At 25.9% G+C, this 12,461-nt stretch overlaps 1 protein-coding gene across 8 annotated transcripts in view; it reads left to right on the forward strand.

Moving 5' to 3' along the window:
* LOC107441522 (calcium-activated potassium channel slowpoke) overlaps positions 1-12,461 on the forward strand; it is a 104,455-nt gene that overhangs the window by 61,352 nt on the left and 30,642 nt on the right. For 2 of the 8 annotated variants that reach the window (XM_016054814.3, XM_071177617.1), the window contains exons 13-18: positions 982-1,094; positions 2,436-2,594; positions 3,408-3,484; positions 4,956-4,976; positions 6,583-6,633; positions 12,081-12,146. In XM_016054814.3, coding sequence (XP_015910300.1) covers positions 982-1,094; positions 2,436-2,594; positions 3,408-3,484; positions 4,956-4,976; positions 6,583-6,633; positions 12,081-12,146 — 487 coding nt within the window. The remainder of the gene's footprint in view (positions 1-981; positions 1,095-2,435; positions 2,595-3,407; positions 3,485-4,955; positions 4,977-6,582; positions 6,634-12,080; positions 12,147-12,461) is intronic. The other 6 variants (XM_071177616.1, XM_071177615.1, XM_071177618.1 and 3 more) reach the window with 4 other exon arrangements.

Here is a 12,461-nt window from a genome sequence, read left to right on the forward strand (position 1 = left end):
AGAATCAAAAATATATTTTGGTACCTTTCAGTTATAAAAAATAGCCTATTATTTACAAAAGAAATCCGTTAGATTATCGTGAATTATATTTGTAATAAAATATAATATCCAAAAAAGTATTTTGAAATTTCTTTTTTCATTCATATTCAAACAATTATCAGTGATTGATTTATTAAATTAAAGAAATTTCAATGATGGATAACTATTTCTCTAAATAACTACGAATAAGTGCAGATTTGAAAATTTATTGTTAGGAAGCGAGTAATATAAACTGATATTTTTTATATTCATTTTGTTAAGGACATTTGACTCCTCAAAATACGTTATTTGATACTAAAAATTTTAAATAAGTTTAGTGAGACAGGAATAACCTGGTTCACAGGGCACTAGACTCACGTTCGTGATAACGGGAGTTTGAATCCAGTCAACCGAAGGCTCCTCGTGTAGAAAATGGTGACTGGTGTACGCTGAATCTGTCGGATCAAAAGGTCCTCCATGCTCCCATAACAAATTATACCTCTTGAGGTACTGAATTGGAGATTGCTCGTTCTCTGGTGCAGATCAAAATTACGATCTGTGGATGAATGAATGGATGTATGAATGGGTCCACCCTATAAACGGATATGACGTATGGGTGTAGCAGTAGTCGAATTCTAGGGTAGAGATGGCGTCACTGGAAAACAAGAACCCTAAGCACCAAAAACTACAATAAATTCAGTTCTTTTTTTATAAAAGAATTTCCTTGAAGACATTTTATTTACTAATATTTGACACCGAATTAGAACAAAAATGCTCAACAAAAAAGTTTAAAATTGCTGGAATTAAAATAAATTTTAAAGCACATCAACATCTAATGTTATAACAAATGGTTCATATTTTAAACATAAAAAAACACATTTAACAGAACAAAAAAAAAATCAACTATTGCCTAAATCATTCATATTTCACTTGATTTGAAAAATAATTAATATTTTCTTTCAGTCACCTGATATGCCAGAATGGCAGAACGATTATTTGTGCGGAACAGGGATGGAAATGTACACGGAGAATTTGTCGCCTTCATTTGGTGGGATGACCTTCCCTCAGGCAGCGGAGTAAGTTTTTGGAAAATATATAAACTGCATGGTGATTTTCATGTTAGAATAAATAAATATTTGCTTTGATGTTAGTATTATAGTACAGCTTACTAGCGTAACATTTTTTAACTCTAATTAGAAAGGTGTATTTTTTTAAAACCTATTTTAGATATTGCAAAATCTATAAGAGATTTAAAAATATCAGACTTTACACATTAATTTACTTACACGATCTAATTTCTTAATGATAATTTTAATGCTAAATTTTAATAATAGATTTATAAAGTAACTTATAATATTCTAATAATAAATTTCGCATGATACTTAGTTCATGTGAAAGTTTGATGCACACGCATTAGGCATCAAAATTCCATTTTTGAGATTTCTCTAAGGGAAAGAAATCAGAAAAACAATCTATTGATTCACATCTTTTTTCTAAGAAAAAGCCTTTTTTTTCATTAATAAGAGTCTGTGACAGTCGTCCCATTTCAAATTTTAAAAAAAAAAATACTTCGTCGTGTTAGATAATGTTTAAAAGGAGATACTAAATTTGTAAACTCTCCTCCCCTGAAAATGAAAGAATTTTTTTAAAATCTTAATTTTACATAATTTGAGATATTTTCCTAAATGCAAGTCATAAAATTAAGTTAAAGCTTAGAAAAATGACAAATATGTACATTTTCTGCTTTGAAGCGTGTATGGATGAAATCAGATTTTGTAAAATTTTAGCAGTGTTTTCTCAAAACACATTTTCTATATTTACAAACAAGATCATTTGTTACCACATGCAATTTACTTTTCCTCAAAAAAGTTCCAAACGTAGTCAAATTTATATCGATACTTAACTCAAGACTATAAATTAACTACAAGAATAAATATAAACTTTGAAGAATCAAGCTTTTGCTTAATGACTTACTTTGAACTCAACTGAATTTTAAATTAAAATATTTTTAGAATATAAAATAGTGAACTTTTTATACAAAATATTTACCCATAAATTCTAGTGGTAGAATACTTATATTAAACAAATTATATTGCATTAAATAGATTATATGAACACTATATTTAACAATTAATTTATTAGTATGTGGTAAATGAATATGATATATTGGTTACGTAGTATTTTGAAACTAATTAAAAAATATTTTATCTTATATCTTGTTGGTCTAAGGACTTAAGTATTATGGTTAAATATAATAAGCATCAAACACACAATACTAAATTCGGTAAAATTGCTTCCTGAGTTTTCACTATTGTGGCTTTTATTTTATCACTCTAAAGTTTATTTTTTTAAAAACTTAAAATGTACTCAAACTTCTTGTCATATTTCTATTAAATGTTATTTGAATTTATTTTAAGGCTCTGCTTCGTGAAACTTAAACTTCTCTTGTTGGCCATTGAGATCCCTAACGAAGACAGCTCTGACACCAAAATTACCATCAATCCAAAGAAGAAGGTTAAAATTGGTTCTAACGCTCAAGGTTTCTTCATGGCTCAATCTGCGGATGAAGTAAAAAGGTATTCATTCTCCATAAATTGTATCCTAAATTATTCAATCATATCATGTAAATACTCTCAGTAATTATTTCAAATATTTATGTTGTGAGGTAAATTTTTACATATCGCTTTAAAAAACTTTCAGTTTTTTACTGATTAATGCTTAGCATTCCTTTTTAGAATCAGTTTTAAAATCGTATTGTAAATTCCGGGAAATAATGTTTTACCATACATATATGTAAATCATTTTTGAATATTCATTTCATTTAAATGAGCTGTAGGTATCAAGCATCCAAATGATAGTATAGTGTTTTCCCCCTATTAAGCTAGGGTCCAAACAATTTTAAACAATTTTGAAAAAGATATCCATTTGTTCAATTATTTTTTACTTTAGAATATGCAATTTAGAATGCAAATTATCTTACTTTAGATTACAAATTGTTTTAAAATGTTAACATTAAGGTTACTTTGGAAGAATTTTATTTCCTAAATAAATAAATCTTAAAAAATGAGGTGTAATTTTAAATTGAGATATTTTTTGACATTTTGTATTGCGCTCTTAAAGGGACTTCACAATTTTTTCTAATAAATAAACCCAGTTTTACGCAGAATGTAATTTTTTAGTTTGTTTCCCGACATTCAATATGGATTTAAAATACTATTGTAAAAATATTACTTGAGAGAGCTAGAATAATTATTGATCTTAAATTTCATAATTTCAGTTTAAATTTTTTTTTGAAATATTGCTCTTGCTATTCTTTATTCCTCAATTCAGCAATCAAATTTATTAATTTTTTTTAAGTAAATATTTAATAATAGCGAATATATTTTTAGGGCATGGTATTATTGTAAAAACTGCCATGATGATGTTAAAGATGAGAAGTTAATAAAAAAGTGCAAGTGTAAAAACCGTGAGTATTCTGCATTTATTTTGATAGTGACTTTATATTTAGTAAAACATATAATAGAGTGCAAAAAGTTAAAAAAATTTTTTTGTCTTCGATTGAATTCAATTAAATGTACAATATTCGATAATAAAAATAATTTTATAGTAATTCTGTTCATTGACTAGATTATTTGTAAGCAAATTATTCATAATTTATTCGATCATTGTTCTGTAAGCTAAGTAAAATAAATGGAGAAACAAGTATTGCAAAAATGCAAGGAAAATCATAAACCTTTTAAAAATATGTAATCAAGATCTGTTATAAAAAGCTTATAGAAATTGATCCATGATGTTTTTAGGTTCAAAAAATTATATCAATATTAATGTTTATTTGTAAAAACAAGAAATAATTATTATACTGAGCAGAAAACGTATGGGACTCTAAAAGGTAAGTTATTATGCTGTTACAATATACTATGAAATAATTCTGCATTAAAGACTTTCTTTTAATCGAGTAATTTCATGTAAGTTACTCGAATGGATAAATTTGAATTTTCTTCATCTTTTTTAAATTTTTACGTATTTAACAACAGGAGAATATTTTTCTTTTAATATATCGAATAATTTTTTTCATATCATTTGAACACTTATTGTATAATAAAGAATTCTTACTAATATTGGCTGATAAAACTTCTCTTTTGTTTAATTTTCAGAATTTATTTTTCTATTTCTCGTTCCAAAGCATACATATTATGAATTTTTGTTTAACACAATATTTTGAGACTTTTGTTTTAATTTCAAATTTGTATTTTTCTTGCTTAACTAAAAGGTCCCATTTGTTAGATCCCACTTAAATTTGATAAATAATGTTGTTTTTTATTTCTTTGTTTTGTATATAAGAGCTTCTTAAAATTAGAGTAAATTTGAAAAAGCAGAAAAAGTATATACTTTTAAATGTAATAATAACTTTCTCAGAGTCAAACTATTTTTATAATTAGCTTTTTTTTAAATTTATCGGGAATATTTTTCAAAGCAGCAGTAATAAAAGGTTTGTATTTAGCTTTTAAAAATATTCTAGATGTTTAACATTAATGTTTTAAATTTCGGTTTGAAAATGTATTATTTTTTTCATAAAATTCATATCGAAATTTTATATTTTATCTAATTTACATATAATTTGATGTTTGAATGATCAAGGGTAACATAAAAAGATCTTGTTGATTTTATAATCTATGTTTTGTTACCTCGTTGATGTTCTAAAAATATATTTAACAAAATGTATAGTATATATGTCAATAAATGCTCTTTTTCTCTCATGATGTGAACCAATTATCGATAATTTTCTTGTAAGCAAATGTGTTACCATTGAAATAGCGTTTAATTATGGTGCAGATTTCTTTCAGATATTTTTTGTTTTGTGCAGTTCACGTGGTGGTTCCTTGTATGTATTTAACTGTTTCCTTAACTAAATAATATTCTGTCATATTCACATGCAGCCAAAGATACGAAACAGAAAGGTAACATAGTTTCTTTTCAGCCTTTAATGTTATGGTACCATTATGCTGGACGCTTTTTTTTAAATCTATGCTTTGGCTGATTAATTTAGGTGCTCTTATAAAATAATGCCTATTACCCTCAGGTGATGAAGTACATTATCCCTAGATTAGAAGTAGTGCTTCTTCATATTTTTCCTATTCTTTTTCTCGTCCTAAAAGGTCTTCACTAAAGCTGATTTGGTAATGTTTTCGATACCATAATGGAAAATCGAATTTTAGTTAGATTTACCAACGTAGATGCAGTGCATAATGAAAATCTTGAGTCTGGGCTAGAAATATATTATTTAATTTCCTCTAGAAAGTAATATCATTTTTCTGTTGACTTGAACTGTACGTTTTGTATTAGTTATCATTTCTGATGTGATCCATTAGTTTCAATCTATCAGTAGAATGCCCTTATTCTTAAATGCATAAATTCCCTTACTATTCAAATGTTGAAAACTCAATATATAAATTGTTTATTTATTACATTTCCCTCTTGTGTTTGTGTGAGTTGCCAGTGAGAGTGTATGATGAACTTTTAGCTCCATTTTAAATTATTTTTCATTTCATATTATCATAAGGGAGCATTTGAAAGTTTATTTAATTTTTAAATAACAAATCATGGAAGCATTTCAGCAGTTACCCACTGAGTTATATGAAGAGGAATTATTTGGCTTTGAATCTGCATTTTTTTGACACGTGTGAGGGAATTAGAGTAATGCATTGCATTTAAAATTATTTTAATGTTGACCAATTATAAATACTGAATGTCAACAATACCGGGATAAGGTGACAGACGTTTTTAAATATGCAGTGAAAAGTATTACTTATATATGCTTGCATTAAATTTTCCGTATTACAAATCTACTTATTTATGAGAAATAATTTAAATTTTCAATCAAGTGAACAGAGTGTTTTGTTAGGAAAACCCAATATATATATTATTTAAATCAAAAAAGGTATGTATATAAAAGATCGTAAATTAAAGCGAGGAAAAGGCAAAAAAGTTTTTCAAATTATTATAAATAATTTATTATTATTAATTGCTATTAATAAGAATTTATTGATGGCCACTAAGCTGAATAATTTTTTTAACTTGTTTTAATTTAGAAAGGAATCTAAATTATAGATATGAAATTACGTTATCTATGATACATATTGTCTATATGTATTATAGTTATATAATTATATATACAAGCTCAATTATGAAACGCTCTGTATATCAAACCATACTTCACGATTAGGAAGTTAAAAAAGCAATATTCAAATCTTTTTTTTTAATTAAAAAAAAGCTACATTTCTATAAATTTAATATATTGTCGAAACACTTTTCATTTGCAAACCAAATGTAATTTTTCTATGTGAGTCAATAACCTGTTGGAAATTATAACGCTGAAAGTAGTCGACACTTTTTTGAACACAAAATAGATTCTTTTAAGTCAATCAGCAAAGCAGTGAAATTTTTATCGATGAAACTTTTGAGATCCTTCCATAATTTGTATTTAAAACAGAATAACAATGGTAACACTTTTGAAACATTGTACTTATTCTAATAGTTACTGTTACTATGTTATTTTCGCTGCAGTGGCGCTGTTTAAGAAAGGTGTCAGAGCTGTCCAAGTTGTTGGACGGGCAAGTACGTTCCTATATATTCTTTGGTGGCAGTTTCAGCTGTTTTTTGGTGTTGTTTGTTTGTCCCTATTTAAACATGGAATATTAAATACACAGTGGTGGCTGATTTTAATTAATTTTTTTTAGATGCGCCTTATCTACAATTATTCAAATTATAATAAAATGTTGTATTTTTCTCACAAAAAAACTCATTTATTGTTTGTTAACAACTAAACACTATTTTCTCAGTTATTGCTGAAATTATTCTAAACTTAAAACTACAAAAAATACACTAAAAAAAAGTATATTCAAAATTCCCAGAATATGGTGAAATTTACCTCTAAGGAAATACCAAAAAGCTCGATAATTTTTACCAAAGCGGTTTGGTAGATTTCGGTAAAATTAAGAATTGAATATAGTTTTATAATATGCGATAAAACTTGGTAATTTTATTTAGATACTTTAGAGCATGCCATAAAAACCATTTATTCGGTAAAATTTACCTTGCAGTTTTGTATATTTTACTAAACATGAGATAATAAGAATTAAAATTTTTGAAAAGCAAAATTTTCTGGTTAACCGTTACCATATAACTACCAAACACTACCAAATGAATGGTTTAAATTCTGTTAATTTGGCTTTGTTGATCAGAATTACAGTTTCTTTTATCAGAAATGTCATATGTATAGAACGGTAATTTCACCGGAATTTTTTCTATATACTATCAGTACAAAATTGAAGAATTCCTCAGCATTAATAAACAAAAGACTTAAATGTCACAGAGTTAGATTGTTGTTCTTGAAGAGTCGAATTAAATTAAAAGAATAAGACACATAAGAAGTTGGAAATAATTTTCTTAAACCTTTCTGGATATATTTAAACTGATACATGATCATAAACCATTTAAGAAATTGTTGGACATTTACTAAATTCTAAATTATGATGGAGAATCCTTAATATTCTAGTAATAGTTAAATACATAAAATAAAAATAAGCAGTCTGAGTCATTAATACCAACACTATTTTCCAGCAAACAGCTTAACTATTCTCTGTCTCTGCCTTGGGATTCAAATCTGTTTAAAAAAATTTCTTTTGATGTTTATTTGTAACGTTTTAAGATTATTTATGGAATTCTTATAAACTTAATATTTAATTCAACAAAAAAGTATTTCAAAAACTAGCGATTTTTTGGTATTCTTTTGGAAACAAATGTAAGAAACTAAATTATTATAGGGGTCTTTGACCCTGGCTACGTCTGCATCATGGCGGTACACAATATTACTCTTAATGTTTAATATTTAACAGAAAATAATACACGGCGATTTAATTCTAAAAATAAATGTAACAACTTATAATGCACTTACAGAGAAGTATTATAATTTGGGATTTTGGCCCTATTTTGAAGTTTTTCAAGCGGAAGTGAGTGCACGTTTTATATTTTTATTTAAAAAACTAAATACTATTTCATATTTGTATAGCAAAAATATTTTCCCATGGCTTTTGCTATTTATTGAAATCTTGAATTCATTATGCTTATTTGTTAAAATTTAGTACAATAAACGCAAAAATAGAACACTAAATCTAACTAAGTATAAAACAAGTTCTACCCATTTCAAAATTTAATTAAATAGTAGATTATTATTTATTTATTAAATTTTGCTAACCTAACATATTATTTTTACAATTTAAGCTGAACACACGTATTTATACTAAAGTAACTAAAGTATTAATAACCAACACATTTATAAAACGTTTTCTTAAGAAATTTTATATTTTAAATATGAAAACAACCTACCTTATATTAAATTTGATAAATATTTTTTGCTTATATTATTTTTTCTTTCGTGAGTTATTTAAAGTTTATTTTTATCTAATACAAACTAAACAAGAAAGGCCACCACTGCGACACCCCCGTTGATGTCGCATGCTTCTAACCAATATGAAATGTTTTAGGTAGTTAGTTGATGTGCTTGGCTTTGGTAATCGTATCGATGTTTTAACAATTATATTAAGTCTATATAAATTTAAAACACTTTTATAAACAAACCTTTTCACTAAAAATTATCATTCATCATTAGTTTAATGCATGATGGATTAAATGTTATTCAGTGTGAATGTTGTGCCGAAGTGTAAGAGTTCTAAAGCCCCCTTTTGCTATTTAGTCCCAGCACATAACTCATTTTCATAATCACACCATTATGCATGCTGTATTAAATAATTATCATTCACTAGTAATGTAGCGGAAAACAAATATGCTTGCCAAATATTAAGTAAAAATTTATGTACAGTTTTTTTCAAAAAAGTAACATTTGAATAAAAATGCAATTAAGAACAAGAAACTATCCACGATTTGAGAGTTGAAGAAATTTTTAAGAAGCTTAAATACTCTTTTAAATGAAATTATAAATTTATTTTCAGAATTCAGAGACGAAACTAAATAACAAACAGAGAGACGTTTTTTATAAACAGTTTATTATAGGGCGTAAGATCCAGTAAATGCAGTTGTTATTGGCATTAGATTATTTGAAAAATTTTAATAATCTTATTAAATTTGGTAAAACGAAAAGTTCATAACGTTTCTTAAACATGCAAATTTTTATGTTTATAGAAATAAACTCATCGTTTTATCCTAAGGTATTCATCTGAATCCGTTTAATAAAAGATATGTTTAGTTAGAAAAAGCACGTTTTTGTGTTCAATTTTGTAACTTGAAATATCGTCAGCACTTAATTAGCATATTTAAAAGTCTCCTCTTCAAACTTTTAAGATTGAGACCTAGAACGTGAAGATCCGATCATTAGATCAAAAGTATTCAGGTTTTTCCATTTTTTTCACTTTACGATCTGTACATGAGAAAAATACATTCGAAATGGAGAGAATTTATCGTTTAATTAGTCATAACTTCCTAATTTTTGATAAATTTGTAATAAAAATTATAAAGTTATTTACATTATAATATAAATGGTTATTTGCAACTAACAAATGTAATTTCAAAAGCACTACATTTACAAGTGCAATTCAATTTATTTCATATGTATAAAATATTTGGTTACTTATTTTTTAATAATACTTTTAAACACAAATGCGGATGGCATACATGAATATATAATATTCATGTATGCCGAATATATAATAGCATACATGATATAATTTATTAATCATCTATTATTACTTTTTTAAAACTCAAATGATCACTTTTAAACCATAAATTTAATACTCAACAGCACATCAGTAGTCAAAACGCACCAAACATTTCGTGTATGTAGAATTTATCAATTATACTAACTGAAATAAACAGCAGTAATTTAAAATTGTTTTTTTTAATTTTTTTTTATAAGAAAATGGTTCCGGATATCAGTTTAAAGAAAATAAAAATATTTTCTCTTATATTTATTTTTTGAAAATAATTTCGATCTAAAACCTATAATATTTGGCTTCTATTTATTTAATTAAATTTTATGTTATGGCTCAAATTTATGAAAGCCACACATAATATTTGACAAAAATATTTAACGTCTCATTGCTAGTTGAATGTCTTAGATAAGTAATGTTAATGAGTATACTTTTATCTGTAGTTCACATTTATAATGGTTTTAAAAAGGGGTGCTTCAAAAACTAATAATTACAATTACTATAATAATACGCTAATTCGAAGTCATAAATTAAATAAGTTATTATTTATAATATTGTTGTTTATGTGTGATTCTATTTTTATAATTTGTAGTTAGTTGCCATAAAAAAACATTTATATTAAAAAAATGCCATGAAGTTATATTATGTTGCTAACATTTTTATATTATCACACGTTAATGCTAGATTTTTGTTCCTAGAGATTGCAACATAATAATACATGCAAATTAAATTAAATTTACTGTAACTACAAAGTTTTAAATGCTATATTCAAACATAATTGCCTGATCACAAAACAAAACATGCATATAATTAAATGTTCAAATTGATTATGTACCAGATAGCGTTCTAAGACAGCCAGAAAAAAAATACTGAAAACTTTCTTTGTTAATTAATTGAGTTATTAAAGTGATTGAGTTATAATTAATTAAATTTCTTTGTTAATTTATTTGCTAGAGTTTAAATTCTGGCACGGCTATGTGCAGAAAAATTGCATGCAAAATGTAAACTTCTGATGCATATAGATATCGTCAGCTTAACACTAGATTGCCTAAGGAAGTCATTTTGACTTCTTTTAATTTCAATTAGAAAAACAATGGTGTATATAATAACACAATTTTTTAGAATTTTGTACAACATATAATTTTTTTATTGTTAATATTTACTAATAACTTTTATATAACTGCAAATAATATAAAAAATATTAAAAATTAATCTTATACAAATTTCGTTATACATTATTTATACTTTTACAATTCAGTCATTTTGACTGCTTTTGGGCAATAAAAGTACATACTAAATTTCAGTCTTTCCAGTGTTAAAGATTGGTATTTCCTCTCAATCTTTGATCATTGATCAGGTTGCGACGATCAAACACTTCATTGAAGCCAAATCAATCACGATGGCTTTCGTCATTTCGTTTTCAAGTCTCATTTGACAAAATTATCTGCTCTGAATGAGGAGTGAGGGCAGTCAATCTTTTAATATTACTAACAATTAAGGAATAATAAAAATGCAGAACTGCTTTTTTGCATTTTGAGAGTGTTAAAGACTTGAGAAGTGTTAATTATCCTACATTGAATCAAGTAAAAACATGTTTTCTTGCACAAAAAAAATCCAATATTTTACATTTCAAACGCTTTTTGTATTTCAATTCAATTAGTTTGTGATACACTTATGTTTTCTGTTTTTGTAAATTACATGAGCGTGGATTCTTTTTACTTAAGAAAATTTGTTACGGGTTTAAATAAATAAATAGATAAAATACGGTTAATAAATCTAAGGATATTTAAAAAGTATTTATATTATGACGTATAAAAACATGCTCTAATAAAAATATATTTAAAAAATCAGACTATTCTTCTTTCTCTTACAGAAAGAACGTAAATATAAGGATGCAAAAATACAGTTCAAAGCAAGAATATATAATAACTGCAATACATAAAATATATATATAAAAACATGTTAGAAGAGTACAATAAATATTTTAAAAATAAATCATATTTTTGATTTCAAGATGAGGCAGGTTGCTTTTTAATTTAATCAGTTTTTTTTTTATAAAAGTGAAACGATTTTTATTATTGGATACATTCATCCCCTTTTTTTATCCATCCTCATCTGTTTAATATATTAATATTATTTAGCTGTTATTAGTATCATTTTGCCTGATTTTCTACGAATAAATAACAAATGTTTCAAGTATGTGTCTTTTATTATTTAGCTCACAAATATTTTTTTCCCTAATACTCATCTTAAAAGCTGCTTAGATATTTGTTGGAATTTGTATATTGTGTAAGTAATACTAAACAAAGCGTAAATCGATTTATTTGTAAATCTCCACAGAATATATTATCTCAAGAACTGGAAGTGCAGTTGATATTGATGCTGATATATCTGAATCAGATAATAGTAGGTTATTTCGAAATCGCTTAAATTTGCTTTCCGTGTGCACGCCAGTCTATGTGTTATCTTTGCACATTTCCGTAAGCAGCCATTTCTAATGTTATATGCGGTATCGCATTACGTACTACTTACTATTCTCTAAATATTAAACCTACTATTTTTATTAAAAAGTTTCCTTCAGAGCCTGAATTAAAATGCTATGCTTTATTTAAAAAAAGTGTTTGCTAATAAATTCAGTTTTTTTCTTCCTTTCTACTTTTAAGTGTTTATAGTTTATGGATAATAATGGAAAGTGTTGAATTAAACATACGAGTAAATGTG

Source organism: Parasteatoda tepidariorum, chromosome 2 (genome assembly GCF_043381705.1).
Source record: "Parasteatoda tepidariorum isolate YZ-2023 chromosome 2, CAS_Ptep_4.0, whole genome shotgun sequence".
Classification (NCBI taxonomy): domain Eukaryota; kingdom Metazoa; phylum Arthropoda; class Arachnida; order Araneae; family Theridiidae; genus Parasteatoda; species Parasteatoda tepidariorum.